The sequence below is a fragment of the Mus caroli genome, unplaced genomic scaffold (genome assembly GCF_978045245.1).
Source record: "Mus caroli unplaced genomic scaffold, Mus_caroli_1 scaffold_1, whole genome shotgun sequence".
NCBI lineage: Eukaryota > Metazoa > Chordata > Mammalia > Rodentia > Muridae > Mus > Mus caroli.
This window is the reverse complement of record NW_028227256.1, coordinates 94394637-94418973: the sequence shown is the minus strand read 5'-3', so window position 1 is coordinate 94418973 and position 24337 is coordinate 94394637. Positions and strand designations below refer to the sequence as shown.

The following is a 24337-nucleotide window of genomic DNA, read 5'->3' as shown; positions in this document are numbered from 1 at the left end:
GACTCCATGTGTCATAAGTTTTAAAGTAAACCCTTAAAATTAACCCATGACTTTATTTTGTTGTTCAAGCCGAATTTGTGTTCATGCATTCCCCCAAATTGCATTAACTCTTTGAATGTTTTAACCTTCAACAAAAAATAGACCTAAATCATTTCTGCGGTGCTAGCCACAAACCAACAGATATCATCTACATTAGTTCCATAGAAACTAAGTCTCCAAATCTGGTAAGGAGAAGAACAGTCATGAAACAGGAAAACAATGACCTATAACATCAGGGACCTGTGTGCGAAGGCAAGCCTTGTACTGACCACCAAATACAGGTTCTTATGCAAATAATATAGATGATCCAATGTATGTACACAAGAATATACTCAGATAAATACACATGTATACACACATATACATAAACTAGTAATATACTATCTACCCATAAACCACTATATGGAATGTATGTATGCAGCATTCATTGGAAAGCTGATAGGCAGAGAAAGGACATAATATGTAGTAAACACTATGTCTTTTAAAAGGATAAACTTTACTAAGATAAAATACATGGGAAATGCTTATATTCTATTAACTGAAGTTATATATATATATATATATATATATATATATATATATATATAGCTACAGGGACTGGGGAGGTGGCTCAGTGGGTAAAGTTCTTCCTATTGCAAACATGAGTGGAGATCTGAATTCAGATCCCAGCACCCACATAAAAAGTGGGTGTGCGGGCATGCATTTGTAATCCTGGCTCTGAATGTGTGGAGAAAGATCCCTAGGGCTTGCTGGTTATCTAGATTAGCCAATCTGATTGAACTCAACAAGCCTTTTAACATGGGTTCATATACTTTGTTTCTTTTCTTTGAAATCTTTTCCCCTAAAAATGGTAACTACTAACTTTGCTCCCAGAACATTAATCTTGACTGAAAATCAGTTGACATCGGAGTCATGTGAAGCTGTGTGGTGTGGTTGGTGTGCTTATTCTTAGCACACTGGCTTTCCACAGCGCCTTTTACTAATGTACCGCAGGCTCTGTCTCAAATGCTGTCATTCCTGAGACACCAAGGAGTCACGCTGACATAATGGTTTTTCTCCTCAAATTGTTTTAGACAACACAACAGTTGAAAACATCATAACAAGTCTACAGGGTAATTTTTTTAATAATGGCTACTTTGAGTTTTTAAATAATGTTCATTATAGATGAAAACTATACAAACTATAAATAAACAAAAGATTGGTATTACAAAGACATGCCTGTATGTAAAATATATATTACACATAGAGTTTAAATATATATTCATATATGTTATATATAATTTTATATTCTTTTAGAAACTATTTTATCTTGCATATTTCCTAAAATAATAAAATCTTTTAGTAAGACAGAATTATCTTTCAATTCTGAGAATCAAACTCGGGTATTGCTAGGTAAGTATTAACTACTAAGGTACATACCCAAACTACAGAAGTCCTTTTTAATGGCTGTATAATTAGATCATACTCCTATTATTGGCTTTTAGATATCTTATTTCTCTGTAGATGAGCTTACATGTGAATAAATTAATTACATGTGTCCCCATACAGGAAGACAGAATATCACCACCCCTTAAAATTATTGTAAGTGAGGAATTGCATACATATGTGAATACAGTAAACTGTGAATGATTACCTGTATTGAGTAAGTACAGTAATAAGTGCACTGGTGTAATAAATACAACACATTTAAAAGTGAGCCATTACAGATGTGTGAATCCACTTCCACTGACTGGGGGTGAAGGGAATGAGAACTAGCCAGCTGTCTGAAAGGAAGCAATGTTGAGATCTTCTGAACAGATGTGCCCACACTCTGAGACCTCTCACATGTCACAGATGACACTTTTGAAAATCTAATGCGTGCTTTCTAAGGTTTTCTTGGTTCATCTTACAGTTGTTTGCTGTACCAGAAGTACCGCCTAAGGTTTCTGTCAACATTATTTAGGCACGAACGCTTACCTGCCTCAAGCAAGAATCTATATAAGTATATTTAGAAGTTTTGGAATTCGGTATCGCTGTCCTTAAAATTCAGAGTACAGATGTCGCTCAGAAATATCTGTTGCTTGTAGCGGTGTGGCTCGTTGCTTTCCACCACTTGAGACAGCGATGAAAGCTCAGATGTACATTCCCAGCACATCTTCATAATGATGCATTTTCCTCTGGACAGCATGTATTTTGCTGCAGAAAGGACCGCAGACATGTTTTATTCAGTTTGCTTAAAACTCTCGTCATTGGAGTCTTTGCCCTCATGTCATCAGTCCTCCCACGCAAAGGTCAGAATGAGCTGCTGTGCTCCCAAGGCAGGGAGAATTTGACAAAACTACAATTTGTAGAGGGAAAACACACCATGACCCCAGACAGTTAAAGGTCATCAGACACCTTCTGTGAAACAGAATAGTTCTGCAGTGGTTTCATGCTAACAAAAAATGAATTACCATTGTCACCACGTTTTATCAAATAAGCAAAAATCAAGGAACAGAGTTGCAAGTTAAAAGCCTAACAGACTTTTAGGCTGGAGAGCTTCCTGAAGTAAGATCTGCTAAAGTGTGTACGACTGAGAGGCACGCAGATGTGGTGGCTGAAATGTATATTTCTTTGCCTTGTTCAGAATAAGTCGTTCCTTTGATCTCCTTACAAAGTACACGTGATTTTAATATCATCTTAGCTGATTCCAAGAACTCTCAACACCATTTGGCCCGATGTTAAATACAATACAGCTCCTGTCTGTGGTCTCATTTGCTAAAATGTATCGGTTTGTTTTGATTGATGAGCTATGCACAAGTCTTTATTTATTGAACTCATCTATCAAATACAATTCTAAATACCTCCAAGCCTCTGGGAAGCTGACTGAATGCTATTTAGAATTGGTTCCCTAATAACAAAATAGTCAGGTGTGAATGATCATTTATCACATGGCTGTGCCTTCCCATAGAGATCTGTATGCATGGAAATCACAAAAGCCTCCTGTTTGATATGTCTCAAATATCTCCTTTAATACGATTCCTTTTACTTGTGAGCTGGACATCATGATCTCATGTTTATTTCTGTGCAGCTAGAGAATAAATATTGGGAGTTAATCACAAGTAAACAATCAATAAACCAAATCATATTTAACCCACAGGGAGTCGGTATGACAGAATCACAAAGCAAAATATTAAACTATCTTTATAAAAAAAACACCTTCTTTTTCCATTCCAAATATCCTTCTCATTAATTAAATATCTAACATGTTATTATTGGCTTGGTTACTTGGCATATCTTGTTGGTGCTTAAATTGCCAGTGAACTACAAATTCTCTTTGTATACCATAGAAATCATGGAGCAGTCTTGTGAGCTGTCAGCTATTTATAATTAACTCTAGTGACTCCTCTGATAAATGGTCATTGACCTACTAAAAAATTACAGAGGTCCTTAGTCAGATTTTACATTCTCTGAATGTTAAGGGCAGTTAGGTTTTTTATCCAATTATTTTTACTTAAAAAAAAAACTCATATAGCAAATTTATTATTTTATTCTCTTCTTTTCCCATTTTGCCTCTTTTATGGTTTTTTTTTTTTCAGATAGATGTCATTCTGTAGCCCCAGAATGGCCTGAAATATATGTAGCACATGCTGATCTAGACCAGTAATCCCCCAGCCTCCACCTGCTGAGTGCTAGGATTTCAGGTGTGAGCCACCACATGCGGTCTTTCTCCCCCCTCCCCCTTCCCCTCCCCTCCATGCCCTTTCATTTATTTTAGTTTATTCTCACTACGTTCTTGGAAGTAAACAAGAGAAATTCCTTTCAAGGAGTAGGGAATAGTCAATGGTTCCTACTAAATAGAAAAATAATCATAACTGTTCCCTTAAGTAGTTAATGCAAGCACACACTTGCAAACAGGGTTTAATCGGTAGTGTTTACCCAGGTGTGCACTGTGCATTCCCGTTTTCTCAGTGCATTAATTGTTACTCTAATTGTGTTTTCCAAATATCAAATGTACCCAGTCAAATTAACATCAGAGACCTACCTGTGCATCTCGTAAGACTCAAAGTGTTAGTGGGTGTAGGAAGAACAACTGAAAATCTCCCAGCAGTATAAAACTATCAAGGAAATAATCTGTTTCTAGTGATACAAAAGCAAAGGGCAACATTTTCCCCTAGTTATTCTCCATTCTAGAATCATTGATTGGGCATGCCCATGATAGGAACTACACTGAACCCTAGGAATATGGTGATGGACAAGAAAAGGGAAGTTATTTCTTCACTGACATTTATGTCTTATCATGTCTACCTTCCCAGTGATAATTTAAAGGTGTAGAAGCCTTTTAGCACTCATGTACAATTTGATCGTGCATGGAAGGTTATGTTGACAGTGGTGAGGAAAACCAAGGAGGAAAGCAAAGTCCTCTTCTACTCTCATAACTAATAACCAGGCATTACCCTTTAGTTCAGTTTTAGGAAATTACTGTTGTGAATATGCACTAATTAGTTTACAAGATTCAGTGGTGATAATAAGAGTTGGTTGTAACAATGAGAAAGTGACTTCACTAAAAAGCAAACCTGGCTTCTGAACTGGGAAGGAAGATCATTTAAAGAAAAAAGAAAAAAAAATTTTTTTAATGCATAGAAATGCTCTATCTATCTGTACACCTGCATACCAGTAGAGGGCATCAGATCTCATTATAGATGGTTGTGAGCCACCATGTGGTTGCTGGGAATTGAACTCAGGACCTCTGGAAGAGCAGATAGTGCTCTTAATCACTGAACTGTGTCTCCAGCCCAAAAAAAAGTAATTTTGATTGGAGACTGGAAGTTTTTTATAGAAAGGGACCCACTACAGGCAAGAGAAAGGACCCTGGATCCAATATGATGAACAGTTTCGATGATGTGTTTATTAGTTTTGTTACTGTAACAGAATGTCCTAAGATATGTAACTCTATTTTTAAAAGAAGGTTATTTTGCTTGCATTCTGGATGCAAGGTAGCCTCCATCTGCTGATAATGGACTTTTTTTTTTTCTATAGAATTCTGAAATGGTATAGGGTAATCTGACAAAATTTCAACCTTATTAACAGTTAACAAAAAAAGAAAAAAAATGTTTGACCTTAAACATTGAAGAGACAGAAGCCTATCCAATCCTCGATAGAATGGAACTCAGTTAAGACTTAAAGTGCTTAACTTCCTATCAGTTGGGCATGATAGAATTGCCTTTAGCTTCCACACCTAGAGTGAGGGAAATAATAATAGCTATGTCACAGGGATGAAATGTGTTAAAAATATGAGGCAGTCAGCAAAGTTATAAGGTCTTGCTAGCCATAAATGCAGTGGCTACTGCTACATGGGTTATAAGCTATTTGTAAGATTGTTATCTGTTAGCCTCAAACATCGTAACAAACAGCTTTCCTATGATTGTCCACAGCTCTCCTAGCATAAATATTAATGACATGCTCTACCTTTCCCAAAGTAGCCCATCTGGGGAAATTAATTATGTGGTTACCTTAGCAGAGCGTCTCAGAATAGAACTAGAGAAAACCACTCAGAAATGCACAGGTTGATGGAGGTGAAGAGAAGGTATCTGTGGACCGAAATGCAGAGACTCTAATGCAGTGAAGCTCTATCAGTCACAAGCCAGCTAGAGTGGAAGGTTCAGCATCGTGATAGGTTTCAAGTCCAGACCAGGATTGGAAGGAATCTCTCAGCATAATGACCAGAGGATCATGGGAATTCCTGATGAGTACTTCCAGTCAGGAAGCAAAAGATGTTCATAAACAGTGTAATTTGGAATTTGTGGTCACTAAAGTGAGACGGGAAAATTCAGTGTTTTGGATTGAGAGAATGATTATGGAAAAATATATATAAATGGAAGAAAGAAAAATAATTCAATTTTAGAGATGTTATGTTTCTAATATCAGGGAAAACACCATCAAATAGAAAGTCTCAGAATATGGGATTTTTTAAAAGATATCAAATAGTGTGTGTGTGTGTGTGTGTGTGTGTGCCCGTGTGTGTGTGCAGGAATATGTCCACATGAGTGCAGATGCTTTTAGAGGTCAGAAGAAGTCAGATTCCCCTGGCACTGGCATTACAGGCATGTGTGAGCGTCCCAGTGTGGTGCTGAGAACTGAACTGAGCTTGTCTGGAGGAACAGTGTTCCCTCTCGTATGCTGAGCATTCTCTCTAGCCCCCCAGAATACAGTTTTATAAATGAGTCTAGTACTAGCAAAACTGCAGATCTAGGTGTGATTTTCCTAGGGATAAGAGCTTTAGCAGCAAATGACTAAGATCACTGGGTATGAGGGGGAAATGTCCAGTATAGACCTTGGGATATGACAACATTCTCATATGTTGTGCAGACAGATGAAAAACTGAAAGCAAAGATGACTGGAGGAAATTTGTATAGAATATCATGAAAAGAGTTTCCAATAAATTGCTACCTGCCTACCACTAACAAGCCACAGGGATTCATTTCCTGTCTTTGAATTCTTGATTAACTCATGCAAAAGTCACACAGTGGTGGAGTAGGAACTGAATATGTCTACCTGCACCTTAGCAAGGGAAGTGGGCAGGAGTAAGGACATGTAAGAGAGGTCCTTTACATCCATGTGGTGCATACTAGCTATTTATTGTCATTTAGTTAGAAGTAAGAACAACTCAAACATGGCTCAGGTATACTAGCCACATGACAAAGGCCTATTAGCCCTGGGTAGGTGGGGGCTCTAGTGTTGACCATTGCAGTTGTACCACATTGTCATTATCATGAAGTTCCTTTGGGTTATGCTGGAATGTTTTCTAGAAGCAGAAAGGTATAAGTGTGTGAGGGTTAGGAGTCTGGGGAATATAGCCAGTGGGCTCTTAAGGAAGTGTGGCTCCACATATCACAAGCAAGGCAGCAGAGGGAGAGCAAATTCAACACCATGTGTCAGAAGGGGAGCACTACCCAGTTTCTTCCCATAAGCACTCAAACCTTCAGTGAGTATGTTTATAGCCTGGAAGGATGGACAGAGCTAGCCATCCAGTATACTTGAGTAGGCATTGTTGCCTCTTCATGTGAATTTTAAAAGACATGTGGATCAATGGAATAGAAGACCCAGAAACAACCTGTACTCTTTAGGGTTTTACTGCTGTGAACAGACTCCATGACCAAGGCAAGTCTTATAAAGGACAGCCTTTAATTGGGTCTGGCTTACAGGTTCAGAGGTTCAGTCCACTATCATCAAGGTGGAAGTATGGCGGTATCTAGGCAGGCATGGTGCAGACAGAGCTGAGAGTTCTGCATCTTCATCTGAAGGCTGCTAGTGGTAGACTGGCTTCTAGGAAGCTAGGACAGAGGTCTTAAAGCCCAAGCCCACAGAGACACACCTACTCCAACAAGGCCACACCTCCAAATAGTGCCACTTTCTAGGCTAAGCATGTGCAAACCATCACACAACCCAACAGTAAAACAAACTACTTATATATGTTTAAATGCTTTTGATCTATGTCTTGAAAGCTTTATATGTGTATACAATCTACTTTAGCATATTTCCTCCAGTTTCTTTCATCTCACTTCCTTTGGGCCCCTTCTTTTTTTTCCACCTCACCCTCCATTACTCATGATTTTTTGAAAGAACCACTGAATCTAATTAGAGTTGTTGACATGGCCATAGGTGTGGTGTTACTAGCTGGAACATGGCCAACATAGCAATGGCTACATCACTGAAGAATGAAATTGCTTCCTCCCTCTGTCCCCATGCCAGTAACTGCCAATAGCTCTTCCTCTATAAATGGGGACCTCATGAGCCCTCCCCAACAAGGTCAACAGTTAGGGTTCAATCTTGGGCAGTAGCCACAGCTGCTCTGAGTTCATGAATGCAGTGGTCATGACCAGGAGATCCTTCCCATTTCAAGCAGCCCTCCCCAGTCTCTGGCTCTCACATCCCATCTTCTTCCTCTTCGGTATTCCTTTGAATCATGGAGCAGGTGCTACAGATGACTCATTTATGGAGAACACTCAGCAGTCACAATTATCAGCCTTTTAGCCAGTTGTGAGTCTCTGTGTTAACCACTGCCCTCTGAAGGCATCACTGACCCGTGAGTGTGGATATGTCCTTGCTCCGTCAGCAGCCTGCATACCACCTTCTGCTCGACCCACCATCTCACCACCCCTCTCCACATAGGGATCCTAGATTCACCACCAACTCCACTAGTTCCCACCGCCCAAGGAGGATTCCTGGCACTCTGAAAGCTAGTGCCAGCTCAGTGACAGCTTGATTGTTCTATGCCACATAATAAAAGTGAATAGTGTCTTCAACAATGGGGTTTTAACATCTCATTATGGTGAGCAACCAAGATCAGGGCAAGAGCATCTATTGCTTTGGAGGGCTTCTGAAAACCTGCCTGACCAACAGTTCATGGGAATGTATCCCTTACCTTGTTCTAGGATTTTTGTTTAGTAATCTATGTCTTCTGGGAGCAGCAGCATCTGCCCATGTGTGGTATCTCATTTCAAGCGCCTTTAAAATTTATGCTTCTTAATTAGTTTACAAAGTACTGAATTTCTCTACAGCTTTTCCATGTGTCCTTAGTTTTTTTTTTTTATTCTAAATCAATCTTTATTAGGTAATTTCCTCAATTACATTTCCAATGCTATCCAAAAAAGTCCCCAAAACACTCCCCCCCCCAGTCCCCCACCCACCCACCCCCACCCCTTGGCCCTGGCATTCCCCTGTACTGGGGCATATAAAGTTGGCAAGTCCAATGGGCCTCTCTTTCCAGTGATGGCCGACTAGGCCATCTTTTGATACAAATGCAGCTAGAGACAAGAGCTCTGGGGTACTGGTTAGTTCATAATAATGATCCACCTATGGGGTTGCAGTTCCCTTTAGCTCCTTGGGTACTTTCTCTAGCTCCTCCATTGGGGGCCCTGTGATCCATCCAATAGCTGACTGTGAGCATCCACTTCTGTGTTTGCTAGGCCCCAGCATTGTCTCACAAGAGACAGCTATATCTGGGTCCTTTCAGCAAAATCTTGCTAGTGTATGCAATGGTGTCAGTGTTTGGAAGCTGATTATGGGATGGATCCCTGGATATGGCAGTCTTTAGATGGTCCATCCTTTCTTCACAGCTCCAAACTTTATCTCTGTAACTCTTTCCATGGGTGTTTTGTTCCCAATTCCAAGAAGGGGCACAGTGTCCACACTTTGGTCTTCGTTCTTCTTGAGTTTCATGCGTTTAACAAATTGTATCTTATATCTTGGGTATCCTAAGTTTTTGGGCTAATATCCACTTATCAGTGAGTACATATTGTGTGAGTTCCTTTGTGAATATGTTACCTCACTCAGAATGATGCCCTCCAGATCCATCCATTTGCCTAGGAATTTCATAAATTCATTCCTTTTAATAGCTGAGTAGTACTCCATTGTGTAAATGTACCACATTTTCTGTATCCATTCCTCTGTTGAGGGGCATCTGGGTTCTTTCCAGCTTCTGGCTATTATAAATAAGGCTGCTATGAACATAGTGGAGCATGTGTCCTTCTTACCGGTTGGAACATCTTCTGGATATATGCCCAGGAGAGGTATTGCTGGATCCTCTGGTAGTATTATGTCCAATTTTCTGAGGAACCGCCAAACTGATTTCCAGAGTGGTTGTACCAGCTTGCAATCCCACCAACAATGAAGGAGTGCTCCTCTTTCTCCACATCCTCGCCAGCATCTGCTGTCACCTGAATTTTTGATCTTAGCCATTCTGACTGGTGTGAGGTGGAATCTCAGGGTTGTTTTGATTTGCATTTCCTTGATGATTAAGGATGTTGAACATTTTTTCAGGTGCTTCTCTGCCATTCGGTATTCCTCAGGTGAGAATTCTTTGTTCAGTTCTGAGCCCCATTTTTTTTTTTTTTTTTTTTTTTTTTTGGTTTTTCGAGACAGGGTTTCTCTGTGTAGCCCTGGCTGTCCTGGCACTCACTTTGTAGACCAGGCTGGCCTCGAACTCAGAAATCCGCCTGCCTCTGCCTCCCGAGTGCTGGGATTAAAGGCATGCGCCACCATGCCCGGCTCTGAGCCCCATTTTTTAACGGGGTTATTTGATTTTCTGGAGTCCACCTTCTTGAGTTCCTTATATATATTGGATATTAGTCCCTTATCTGATTTAGGATAGGTAAAGATCCTTTCCCAATCTGTTGGTGGTCTTTTTGTCTTATTGACGGTGTCTTTTGCCTTGCAGAAGCTTTGCAACTTTATGAGGTCCCATTTATTGATTCTCGATCTTACAGCGCAAGCCTTTGCTGTTCTATTCAGGAATTTTTCCCCTGTACCCGTATCTTCGAGGCTTTTCCCTACTTTCTCCTCTATAAGTGTCCTTAGTTTTGATTAGCCCTCCCCATCAATGTTTGCCCTCCTTCTATCTCCTCAGCCCTATCCCCTCTTAAACAGCCACCTTTTTACGCAAGGGTGTCAAAGAAGATGCATCAAAGCCTCTTTAATAAATGGTGTTGGGAAATCTGGATGCTAATATGTAAAATCATACTAGACTCATTTTCTTATTCAAATCAATTGAAAGTGGATCAGCATGAGAAATTCTGAAAATGGCAAAGGAAAGCTTAAGGGAAACACTCCAGTGTTTAGATATAGGCCACAGCATTCTGCAAAGGTCTCCAGCAGCTAGAGAAGAAATAGCAGTCACTGATGATTGGGGTTATGTTAAACAGCATCTGCAAAGCAAAATAAAATAAAATAAAATCTGCAGAGTAGAAAAGAATGAACAATAGGAGAAAATTGTCCCAGCCAATTTCTTCTGTTTATATCCTGACCCTTCTAACATGCTCATCAGACCTATTTCCCAAATTTAGATCTTAATATGTCTAAGAGAAATGGCTACCGTCTCAAGATCCCATCTATCCAGGAGCAGCCCAGAGATGGGGAGAGAAAGAGAAAGGAAGAGAGCAATTTACTGATCAAGGTCTTTTATAACGATTTGGGAGATAGTGAGACAGCCATCTAGTGGTCTCTGGAGCTGTATTTTCACAGTTCAGTGAGGCCAGTGTGCAACCAAGCTTATTATGTTGCTTTAACATTTTGCTTTCCTAACCGGAAGATGATTTTAAATGACTAGTTCAACAGAACGGCAGCATTCTGCATTTGGTATCTTAGGACAGATTTTAGACTCTGGTGAGGCTGAAGGTCTGTGCAAAGTACTCAGTCTCTTCCTCCTGTTGTCATTGATTCTGATTTGAAATTATGTGTTCTATCTGTTCTTGAAATAACATTGTATTTTATTTCCTATGTGAAGTGTCCGATTGCAGGAGCACAATGAACTGTTTATACTTTGTGAGACCAAAGACTTTAGCTGAAACAGATTAACTTCTTCTGGAAGGCAGAGAGGGTCCGTGACCTAACCAGTTTGGTTGAGTCATTGTTCGCTTTGTTTCCTTTAAAGAGATTGCCCCATTGTTTAGTAACTGTTTTCTGGTTGAAAATTTCACCTGGGATAGGTTGATTTCATGGGTAAGAATTGCAAACCTACTTTGAATTGTTGAGCCAAGATTATTTGTAACTATATCAAATGTGTTTGCCTAAGTTTGGAAAGACTTTGTATCCCCTTGCACAAATGTCTTAAAAATACATTCTTCAGTGGCTTGCATCATAGCTAAACCATTAATGACTCTTTATCTTCTCCAGGCCATGAAGAGGGTTTATAAATGTTAGCAGTGATGCTGGAGACATAATTGAACATAACTAATCAGAATCTAGAATCAGGGTTTCCCGGTAGCCAAACTGTAGAGTAAGTTAACAGGAAGACCTGGAGTTGCCAGGGATCTACATGGGTTATTTTCTGTTCTGAGCAGACATCATGGGTTTGACCACATAAATGGTGATAACTAAAGCATTGTGTGAGCTTTCATTAGATATTGTATCTAACCACTGTTTATACATGGTTTGCTTTCATAAAATCAAAGTGTGTTCTTTAATATAGTCATAGAAAACATTCAGTGCTGACTCAACTAGTGATTCTCAACGTTACTTTTCTTTTATGAACTTTGTTTCTTGCTGTTTTAAAAGGGGTTATTATATCAAAAACAATTCTTCTTGAGGTTCTTCACTTCTTGCTTGAGATGAACAATTGGAACTAATTGGAACTACTTATGTTACTACTAGGGAAACTATAAGACCGACTTCCCAACACACACACACACAAACATATACATATATATATATATATATATATATATATATATATATACACACATATATATATATGTCTGATAGAGTGATTATGTTTCACATATATTATTGAAAAATATTTGATATCCTGTGGCTTATGAATTAATAGATTTTTAACAAATTTAAATCATTTGGTTGCGGTGATAGCTTTCTCTAGTGCATCTGTGGCTATCTTATTGATGGATTCCTAAATTCTTAATTTCCTTATCCATTCATTTAATCTGTGAAAGCCAATGTTTAAAATATGCCATGTAATCACAAGTGAATTATTTTGTTTTATTTCTATGAATCTGCCAATGGTCACAGTGTGGGAAATTGCAGGGAGAAGATGGTATATAAATGAAATGTAAAAATATGCTTCCAGTGTTGAACCCCCTCTCCCCTTCTCTCTGTCCCTTCCTCTGTCCCTCACATCCCTCCGTCCCTCCTATACATGAAAGTGTGAGAACAACCTTGCTTCTCACTCACTGTCACAATCAAGACTCGATATTTCTAAGGCACCAGGCTTTGTAAATGTTATGGTTTTATAAACACTATGCATCTTTATTTCTTCCTCCCTCCCCCCCCCCACAGGTGATTTCTATTCACTACTTTCCAAGCTGCTAGGAGAAAGGGAAGATGTTGTTCATGTGCACAAATATAATCCTACAGAAAAGACAGAATCTGGGTCAGACCTGGTAGCTGAGATTGCAAACGTAGTCCAGAAAAAGGACCTTGGTCGGTCTGACGCCAGAGAGGGAGCCGAGCATGAGGAAGGGGGTAATGCTATCCTGGTCAGAGACAGGATCCACAAATTCCACAGGCTAGAGTCAACCTTGAGGCCAGCTGAGAGCAGAGCTCTATCCTTCCAGCAGCCTGGTGAAGGTCCCTGGGAACCAGAACCCTCAGGAGGTGCGTTCAGGGGTTTTTTTATGCAATAAAGTGTGAAACACTGCGATCCACATTAGCAAAATCTGAAGGGAATAAAAACTAATAGGTATCAAAACGAACCAATAGAAAAGACTTATTGGAACACTTAGATTTGAGTTATCCCATACCACGTTTTGTTTTGAAAAGTTTTTTTTCTTTTATTTTTGTGTTGGTCCAGTACTATATAAAGTCAACATTTATTTAGTGAGTCAATTCAAAGTAGGACCACACTTGAGTCATTTCAGAAAGAATGATATGTGAAATTCAGAGTAATAAATCAACATTTTTCCTTTGGCTCAATGGGAAGAAATTGAAATTCCCAAAGGTCACCTATAAATACCAGTGTAGATAGTGCATACACTGTCTTCTCCAGTAATTAATGTCCTTCCAACGGAATCAAATACTCTTAACATTTATACCCAAAATAAAACCATTTTTGTGACTGATTCCTTAAGTTCCTTTATCAGACGTTGTCTTGATTGAAACTTGAGTATACATTTCTGAAGGGAATCTCCAGTAAGTCAATAATTATCAGATTTATCTTTATTTCTAGCCAGAATTGGCTTCCATAATTAGAGAACAATACCTTATTCCCTTCAGGTTTCTGTACCAGCATGCGATAGCTGCCTCATCTTTGTCTTTAATGGTGCTGTGGCCTCTGTGATATTGACTGTCTTTTGTGTGACTTGCTAATGTGGAGAGCCGAATAAGACAGCATGTGGAGAGCGTCTCTAAAACAGGAACATATATATGCGTGCATGGCAGATGTCCACGCGTGGGCTTGGACGGCACGGGCTGCCAGCTTGATGTTTTCAAATTCAGCTTTGCAGGAAGCCATGAATTATTCAACACCCAGCTGATTTTTATTTATAATTGAAAAAAAGAATTAGCATGCAGCGCCTTTGCTCACATGGAAGTTTCAAGTATTGTCCATGGGGACTGGCCTAATGGTCTGTATGAGGTGTTAAGTGGAGCCTTCACTTTTAACTCCTCATATTTTAACAGGCTCAAACTGGTTCCAATTTTGTCCAATAAAACTGTTTCTCAAGAGGTGATCCTGGGACTCTTCTTGCTTGCAAATTACCTAAAGTGTTGAAGAAAAACCTAACTTCTGCTTCCTGTCAAAGAACAAGTGAACTGGTATCTGGGGGTACAGTGACAGTTGTGCAGTTTCGTGTGTCTCTACCCATCTTGTAACACATGACGGTTCTGTGTGAGCCTCTGTGTTAAGAATATAGATATGAAAAAGGCCAAAGGTCTCCTGCCAAGTGCAAGTCTGTTCACACACAACACAGTAGAACTGTAGCATTCGATAGTCTATCACTTAGCTTTTCATTCCTGATTTTAAGACACCCTGGACACTTTTTATCATCATGTGTGGTAATGGACAAACCAGCATTCAGGTGCTGGAAAAATGTTTCCGTGGTTAAAAGCAAATATTACTCTTGCAAAGGACCTGGGCTGGATTCTGAGCACACACATGATAGCTTACAGTTACCTGTAACTCCAGGGTCAGGTGATCCTATCCCCTCTTCTGGTCTCTGCAGGTACCAGGCACACATTCAGTGTCTATAAATACACACAGGCCATCATGTATACATATTTTAAAAGAACAGTGTGTATTTCTGAAGTCTTACTTTTTCTAAGAATGACATCTTCAAAGGTAGAAAATATCTTTTTTCCCCCTGCATCATTTGTTATTCCCAGAACTAGTTGTGAGGCAGAGCTCAGAAGAAATTTCCTCTGAAGATCTCACGGGGGAAGTTTTTCTTCCTCTCATAAATGTGGGTAAATGTCACTACATTTAACGAGTCGTTGACTGTTAGGCAGCACAGATCCCAACTGGTGAAAGAACTCTATGTGCATTTTCTTTCTGAATTGACTTGGTTTTATGTTATTTCACCATTCTAACTCCAAAATTGTTAAAACAGAGTACAAAATAGTAAAATTCAGACTTGTTGAGGCTAGTTGTAAACACCCTTTTCCTAGTCCTCTCCCATTTGCTATTATAGGATGCACCAGGCAATAACAAATAAAGGTTGTTCAGGTGCCATTTCATTGTATCAGGCAGAGGAAGCTGGAATCTGCAGCAGGCTTCCGTATTCCAAAAAGAAAGTAGGAAATTTTGCATATATAGCAACCTTATAACATTAGTACTATTCTAACTTATGCGCCCATCTCTGAGATGGGCAAGTGGGATAAACAGGACAGATAGCTGCTATAGTTTCTCTCCTGCCCTTTCTTTACTCCACGCAAAGCTGAGAGTGGCCCTAATGGTCTTAGAGGAATTAGCTGTCTTCTTTATGTGCCTAATTTGCTAGATGGGACTTTATTAGCTGCAAAGAAAAGAGTTACTTTTTATATGGCACTGGTGAAGCAAAGATGCAAGGCTATTTGGTCACTTAACATTATAGCACGGAGTCATTTCAGATATCTTTAAGGCATGTTAATTGTCAGAAGAAACTGAAGCCAAGAGAAGTTAACCTATTGAACGAGGTCCCGCAGTCTAGCTTTAAAAACTCGACTGTTATGATTTCCAACATGCACTGTCTAGTGCCTTAATTTCAATCAATTCCAGCTTGGTTAAAGTTGCTTGCTTTGTTCATTGGAACTGTGGCCCCTTGCTGCTCAGAGACTGAAGGTGTCTTGTCTCCTCACAACCCTGTCCGATGTCTCTAGTTTTTGCCTTCTGTACAACCTGTAACCGTGAGGTGGTCAGCAACGGAAATCTATGTCTCCCATGCTTTCTATTCTGTTGGAACTGTGATGTGGGGACAGATCCCACCCAACTGACTTGATGGTTCTAAAGAGCATGAGTAGCAGACCAGCTCAACACTTTGTTATATGGTGTTAGGATGTCCTCTGGTTGGCCCAGGGATTTAAGAGTTTCTAAACAATACCATTTATGGATGTTTAACTTTGTCAGGATTGAACTTGGTTCTGCATCCTGGTGTCTGCCTTCATGCTGGATTCACTATTTCATTGGGGGTCATATGTCAGTGATCCTAGCCTTCTTCAGAACAGGATTTCTGTGCTGTGTGATGTCTGTGTCTGGAATACACACTCACTATAACTTACCACTTACCATTTGCCCCAAGTAAGATTCTTTTTTAATTTTTTTTTACTTTATTTTATTTATATAAGTACACCAATAGCTGTCTTCAGACAGACCAGAAGAGGGCATGGGATCCCATTACAGATGGTTGTGAGCCACCATATGGTTGCTGGGAATTGAACTCAGGATCTCTGGAAGAGCAATCACTGCTCTTAACCACTGAGCCATCTTTCCAGCCCCCAAGTAAGATTTGAAAGCTCCCTAACAAGGGCTGTATGATGGATCAGACTCAGCTATTGAAGCTGCCTGCCTGCCTGCCTTTAAAAGCTCCAGCCATTCCATTTAATACCTTGACTTTTTTTTCTTTGAATTCTCTAAGCTTTAGTGTTCTCATCTGTAGAATGAGGATTAAAATCTTTGTAGGGCTGACATGAGAGTCAGATGAGATTACACATGGAAAAAGTTGCACATCAAAAATGAGGAAAGGGGATAACATTTGAAATGTAAATAAAGAGAATATCTAATAAAAGAGAAAATAGTGAATAGATGTGACGACACATTATTAGTGATCATCACTGTCAAATCATCAATATATTAGATTTAAAACCCCCAAAATTAAGTGAGAAAAGAATGAATATTGTTTTATCATAACTTCTGAATATTCTCTTTCTTAGTGAGAATCATTGAACATTTTTATTTCTTGAGAATTTCATACATGAGTACAATGCATTGTGATCATATCTGAAACCCCTGCAACTTTTCATGTGCCCCCCATTCTTCCCAAATGCATGCCCTCCTCCTCTTCTATAGTGTGTGTGTTATGTGTGTGTGTGTCTGGGCGACCTAGTAATTTAAATTATTGTTGCCCATATGCGCATGGATGGCCAATGGAGCAGAAGCAACTATCCCAGGACCCTTGTCCCTGGAGTAAACTGACTCAGCTTCCCTCAGGAGCTATCAAGGGCCTTTAGCTCCTCAACTAGAAATGGGACCTCCCAAGCCCTCCCCTGATCATTCTGGAATGTTGATTGCTGCGTCTTGTGTGTCTGTAATGTAAGCATCCATAGCTTTTATGAGGTCACAGGTTCAAAGGGCCATTCATGTCTAGAAAATGTGATTTTTTGTAACAGTCCCCTGGGTATTTTTTTAAGGAAGTTTATAAAATAGTAGGTTTCCCTAGTGGCCTTCTCAAACGGTCTTAGCATTACTTCTGCTCCTCCGTGCTCCCTCTGCTTTACCCACCTACACCTTTCTCTATGTAAGTCCCCCCCATACCCACCTCTACCATTTTTCCCTTTCTCCCTTAATAGCACTTCCGTTCCCCTCTCTGCAGTTCATTCTCTCCCCCCTTCCACCATTATCCCTTTTTAATTTCCACATTTCCATATTAGTCTGAGGTATGCATTCCAGCCTGAAGATTCAGGGCTAAGGATCGGTAACTAGGAGAAAGCATACATTTGTCTTTGTTGGTCTAAGTTGCCTCATGTGGCCTATTTTTTTGAACTTTTAGATAGGAGCAGCTTTTTACACATTAGTGAATTATGAGTGTTTGGTAGTATCTTATAGTGAATTTGTAGATCCTCAAATCTTTGACCAATTTTGTTGAGCTACATTGATGTTTTATGAGCTACATGAATCACAGGATGAACATATTGGGCTCAGTGACAGAGACAAGTTTTACACATTGGGACTTAATGTTGCTTGGTTTCTGTCATTATTGTTTAATATCTGTACTAAGATAGAGGAGAAATACAATCTTAAGCTGTCTTCTGGAAAGTTGGCTTGTTAAACAACCAATGAAAATTTGCAGTTTGTTCTACCCAGCTTTCACTGGCACAGTTTATCACACTAATATGTATTAGCATATGAAAAACTGGTCCAGCCATCAAAACCCTATGTATATTACAAAATAATGCTGCATTTGATTGACATTTTTGATTCAATAGAAGAATCCAGAAGTCTTTATTCTTATGATTCATTGATTTGTTATTGTTGTTGATTGATAAAATCAACTTTCACTTAATCTTTGAGAGCATCCTTAATACAAATTCGTTCATATGCTTGTCTATGGTAAAGTTTTATAGAATTCCTAGGTTAAAACAAAGCATTTGGCTGGCTGAGTTTTCACCTTTGGAGTAGAGGAGATGATAACCACAGACAACAATTTAGTGCTTACTTTGAACAAGGCTCAGCATCATAGATGTGTGAATTCATTTGATCCTCACAGCCACTGAGTTATAGTCACTTCTTTGAGAGGCACAAACTAGGGCATGTGAAGGTTAAGTTACATCCTCAGGGCACCAACACTCCGAACCCAAGAATCAAAGTCATTTAGACCTGCTCCCAAGTCTTGCTTTGTAAGAGGTTTGTCAGTCTGTACCCCTCAAGAATATAATCATATCAGCCTACAGTTAAAATAATCATAGTGTAGACGACTCTTCTCATATGTTCACTGTCTACTTAAACAGTTTGGCCACAATGAAAACCCTACTTGCTTGCTCTTTCTGAAGAGACTGCTAAGAGTTGACAGTCTCTGGGCATATACCTGAGTATATGGGCTGCTAATGAAACTAGACTCTGCATGTTATTAAGCAAAAAAGAAAGAAGGGGAAGAATGAAGTTGGGATGGGGTGGGGAGTATTTTCTGGAGAAGTTAAAGGGAAGTGTTAGGGTAAATAGGATCAAAATGCACTGCATACATTATGAAATTCTCTCAGACTTAATACAATATACAAAAAGTATATTATATAAAAAGTATATAAAAAGACTAATTCAGTCTCAACTTGATCCAACTGGCTTACATCTTTCTAGTTAGGAACATTATTCCATGAGAGTACCTCTTAAACTGTACTTCAAAATGAAGTATGTTTACAAACAGTGTGATAATAGAATGATTTTAGCAGACTTGTCTTTGCTCATATATATGTATATGTATGCGTATATGTATACATACATAATTCTTAGAAATCCTTCTACAGCCGGGCATGGTGGCTCACACCTTTAATCCCAGCACTTGGGAGGCAGAGGCAGGTGTATCTCTGAGGTCGAGGTCAGCCTGGTCTACAGAGTGAGTTCTAGGACAGCCAGGGCTATACAGAGAAACCCTGTCTCAAAAAACAAAAAAAGAAAACAGAAACAAAAACAAAACAAAAAAAAAATCCTTCTACACTCATTATTCCACTACCTTTGAGGCTCTGGCTATCATTTACCTCTTTCTTATTTCACTCCTGTTAAATGAGACATTGTAATTAATTCTTGTTTTCTCTGTAACTTTTTTGCAAATATTTCCTGTGTGGCTTTGGTTAATTATAGTTATTGCTGGCACTTCTAATAAATCATAAATCTGTCAGATATAAATTATATTGACTCAATCTACTGACAAGTGTAGATGAAGCAATCACCACATTTTGTTGAAATGTAGTGATTTCCTCCAGTTTTTCTCGTCAGGACTAAATGCAAGGAGCCTTGTTACACTGAAGTTAAGTCACCGTCTGAGGCTTAACTTTTATCAAGCAAGAGTTCTGTAGTAGCTCTCTTAATCCTCCCATGACACAGATAAGTGGCTGCCCTTTTAAATGCTTATTAATAAGACCGTGTGACAGTAATTCTGGTCCCTAGCATTAATCTCTTTCTCGGAAAGGTATAAAATTCTTTTAGTGATTTATTGATATCATTTTACTAGTAATGCTTAATTTTTCTACAAGTGATTTTTTAATCTGTTGAAGAATATGAGCCTATGCATTTATTGTTTTTGTAATAAATACAAGGTTCCCTGGAGAATAATATAATTTGTTATAAAAGTCTTAGATGTCATTTAAACTCTCAAGAGGATGATTTCATTGCTCTTGGCATCTTTTTGAAAACAATGAGTTGTGTTAAGGCTACTAGAATGTCTAATTAATATGTATTTACTGTATTTTTATAAAGCATTGTTTCCTCTACTCTAGTCTCAAACCAGAATTTTTTTTTTAAATCCAATCTTAACCATATTAATTACTCTCTGAGTTTAACCCTGGTCACATTTTAGAGTCAGGGATGGTTGTACAGGGTCACAGGTATAAATTTTTAAATTTAATTTCTGATTTAAATCAGAATTCTGTAACATTTAACTAGTCACACACTGAATCATCTAAGTGAAGAGTAGACGAAATCTGAAGCACATCTTTTTTTCTCTGATTGAAAATGTCAAGTTAAGATAGAAGCAAGCTATGTTTGGTCATACCATTTCTTTGGTGAGTAATTTAAATGTTCCTATTTTAATGATTAGAAAGCAATTATCCTTGGTGTTGGGGTCTAACATCTGATTTAAGCATAAATTTGGTTCTATCAAATGAGAAAATAATGTGGGTTTTCCCAGTGCAGTTGGAAGGCCCTGGCTCTCGTGTGCTTCGTAGCAGGGGTAAGAGCAATCACAAAGGATTTCTAGATGACTTTCTGAATTTTACTCATCTAGTCTTAAAGGAAGTAACCTTTAACCTTTAATACTATTAAGGTAGTTACATTGGAGAGGAAAACATTCAATTCCTGATCCGGTATGTACAGAGGAGAATGTGACCTCACTTCCCTTCCCATCCTAGAATCTGATTAACAAGAACTCAGATACCTAAGGTTGAAGTCTGCTCTGGGTAGTCTTATCACCTGCAAAGCTACTATAAATTAAATTAAAATGCTTTCCAAACATTTTGTATTTAAAAGCTAAGTTCTTCATAGTGTTAGAGTTAATTTCCTTAGATACTACCAATGCTGTATTAAAAATTCCCAAAGGTGGGCCTTCCAATAAATGCTTTCTGGGTATTTATAATGCCTTTGTGTTTTGAAAACTCTCTAACCATACAGACAAGTATTTTGATTTTATAATTAGTATGGTTTGACCCAAATCAATTTGGTCCATATAGACAGTCTGATTAGCCAAATAAGCTCTATGATGTTGGGACCATTCATAGCCAGATTAGTGTTTTTTATACAGTAGTTCCAATGTTCTGTGAAATTAGTATTTGACAGCATCACAATGTATGCTTTGCAGATTGGAAAATTTTAATCACAGTTTATACCTTTCATCTTCATGAACACTTAACCACACTCCATGTTGGTGGCCTAGTAATCTAAAAGCTGCAGGAGTGAGAACATGGGTGCCTTCAGATTAAATGAAAGCAGTTACTAAAGTCTCATTTTTACTACATAAGTCTTATATTATTGTTAGTACTACTTTAGGGTTGAAACAGGTAGCTGTATACATAAATTATGAGAGTATAAGAGTGTATAAATGCTAACCATCCTGATAGAGACTAGAGCATATATAAAACTAGACAAAACAGAAAATGAGACATGTATAGTCACAGTGTTTCTGGGCTTTTCATTTGATCAGATGAAATTAATTAAATATCCACTTTGGTACATGCTTAAGATTCACTTAGAGTCCACCTGTAAGTTCCAGAGTTGGTTACTCAGGACAGAATGAGGACAACTAAATGTACAAACCACAACCAAGCTGAAAAGGGAACACACTGAAAGTGAAGCATCTGCAAACTCTCTAAAACGTTTCCTTTGTGGGATGATTTATCTATCTGTTCATCAACTTAGGCACCTCTAATTATAATGTTTCTGCACTTATTTCCAAAGCTAACTTTCAAGGGCACAGTCTTAATGGTATCACCCCAAGCTTATAAACCTTCAATGACTCACCATTGACTATAGTATCAATTTCCAGCCTTTTCTCCTATTATGACAAGCAAATGCGGTAGATGATGGATGCTGTTCATTGGAAAGCTCCATCATATCCACTGGTACGCCCAGGGTTATTTGTGGATTCAGGCATGTTAGCTGAAACCCTGCCCCACTTCTCTCTAACCTAAGACAGCCTCTCGAAGCACACATGAGAGAAAATGACATCAACTTTTGCTCTAGTATATCTCACACTAAATTGTTTCCCAACTCTCTGCTTTTCCACTATGAAGGAAGCACTTGCACTGTGCCTTAAAATTAATTATGGTATAGATCATGGCACTACCAGAAAAAAGAAAACCAACTGTCTCCTTGTTACGTCCATGCTCTTTCTGTGGCATATCATAAGTTTTCCTGCCTGAGTTCAAATTAGATCTGATGGTTGGATTGTCCTGTGACCATGCTTGCCACAACCAGCTGACATAGGATTCATTCCCCATGCTAGGTTTCTAAACATTTTGAAACCTACTGTAGTCATAACATCCTTGCTTTTCTCCTTTTGGACAAAACTATTCTCTTTCAACTCCCAAATTTCCCTCAGCCTCTCAGCTCACCCATTCTTAACTTGACACAAAAGCACATTTATTTTTTCCAGTTCTAGGTGAGCTTCTGAAGAGATGGTCACTCCATGCTATGCCAGTCAAAGCCTTGAGACAGAATAAGAACTTCTGTGATCTTACGCTCTTTTGTGTCCCAATAAACTGGCTCCTGTTTTCCCTCATTGATAAAGTCATCTTACTTTTTACATTCTTACTGTATCTTTCTGTTCATCAAGGCCAAAACCCATATTTTATATCTTCATATTCACAGAGTTTAGTGTAAAGAATACATTTATCTGTTGAAAATGCTTCATTAAAAATCCTTAGTAGATGTTAGCTTTTTTGATAACTTACACAAAAAGCTGTGAAAGAGAGATGAAATGATTTTCATGGACAGGGGCCTTTACATAACTGAAGAAGAGCATTTGTAAGTGCTTAGCCTTATACTGGCACTCTCTCGGGGGTTCAGGTGCCTGTTATACAAGCTCTGTGCTTTGCTTTCTTCTGCCAGCTTTTGATGCCTCTGTTTGAGGGCTTAACTGAATGTTGGCACACTCTTCAGAAAGTGGGAGGAAAGCAATGGAACTTAGGTTGCTGCTTTGATGTTTCAAGATCTCTGTTGAAGCATTTGAGAGGGGAACATGAAACTGTGACACAATAGCTTTCAAGGTTATCTTAATAGCTACCTAGCATCGGGGCAGATAACACATTTTATACTAAGTGTTCATTCATGAATTGGTTTATGACTTCGATTAACACAAATGCACTCAGGTCTTCTCTGAAGATTGTGTTCTTTAGAATACAGAATAGGAATAATGGGGTCAGAAACAGGAATCATTTGTCAGTTAATAACAGAGTTATCAATGTTGCCTTTGCTTGTCAAGTTGGAAAAAAATGAAAGATATACAAGGACAGATAATTCCAATTCTTATAGGAACACTGAAGCTAAGACAAATGATATTGCTGTCCTCCATAGTTCTAGGTATAATGGATAATCAATAAATAGCTTATCCTAGGAACTGCTATGTATTGATCATCCAGATGTTATTCAGATGGATGGATGATAGGTAGGTAGGAAGATAGATGATTAGATAGATAGAAAGATAGATAGTTAGAAAGATAGATAGATAGATAGATAGATAGATAGATAGATAGATAGATAGACGAGAGAGTAATACATTGAAGGATTGGCTTTCTCATTCTTACTATTTATTTATCTTTTAAAATTGTATATTAAAACCAAATATTTGTGCTGGAGAGATGGCTCAGTGGTTGAGAGCACTGACCGCTCTTCCAGAGGATCCTGGTTCAAGCCCCAGCACCCATATGGCAACTCACAGCTGTCTGTAATGCTAAGATCTGACACCATCACACAGACATGCATGCAGACAAAACACTAATGCACATAAAATAAATAAATTCCTAAAGAGTACCTTCACTGTTGGCATAGTTTTACAAAATATTAACTTAACGTTAAGAATCTTATCGAAGCGGCAGTGTTTTCCCATTGGCTTTTTGATAGCTTAAGACCTGTCTGATTTTACTGGTGTTTCAGCAATGGGAGAGGAAAGCGGAAGGTCTCGAGACAAGTCCAGCCATTTGATGTCAGAGCTCAAGAGGCTGCTGTGCATGTGCATGTGGCGTGGTCTCTGCTCCATTCTGGTTTCAGTGTCTTTGCATGAGTTTTTATGCTGGTTCTGAATCCCTGCTTCTGTTTTGATGCTGAACACATGTGTGGATTTCTCTTTTAGATTTCCATGTGGAAGAAGCACTGGAGTGGCCTGGAGTGTACTTGTTACCAGGCCAGGTTTCTGGGGTGGCCCTGGATTCTAAGAATAATCTTGTGATTTTCCACAGAGGTGACCATGTTTGGGATGGAAAGTAAGTAAGTTTTTTTTTT

At 38.8% G+C, this 24337-nt stretch overlaps 1 protein-coding gene across 10 annotated transcripts in view; it reads left to right on the top strand.

Moving 5' to 3' along the window:
- Window positions 1–24337, top strand: part of Pam (peptidylglycine alpha-amidating monooxygenase) — a 271195-nt gene that overhangs the window by 214845 nt on the left and 32013 nt on the right. For 6 of the 10 annotated variants that reach the window (XM_085839854.1, XM_029480198.2, XM_085839853.1 and 3 more), the window contains exons 15-16: window positions 12787–13104; window positions 24189–24318. In XM_085839854.1, coding sequence (XP_085695980.1) covers window positions 12787–13104; window positions 24189–24318 — 448 coding nt within the window. The remainder of the gene's footprint in view (window positions 1–12786; window positions 13105–24188; window positions 24319–24337) is intronic. The other 4 variants (XM_085839864.1, XM_085839859.1, XM_085839861.1 and 1 more) reach the window with 1 other exon arrangement.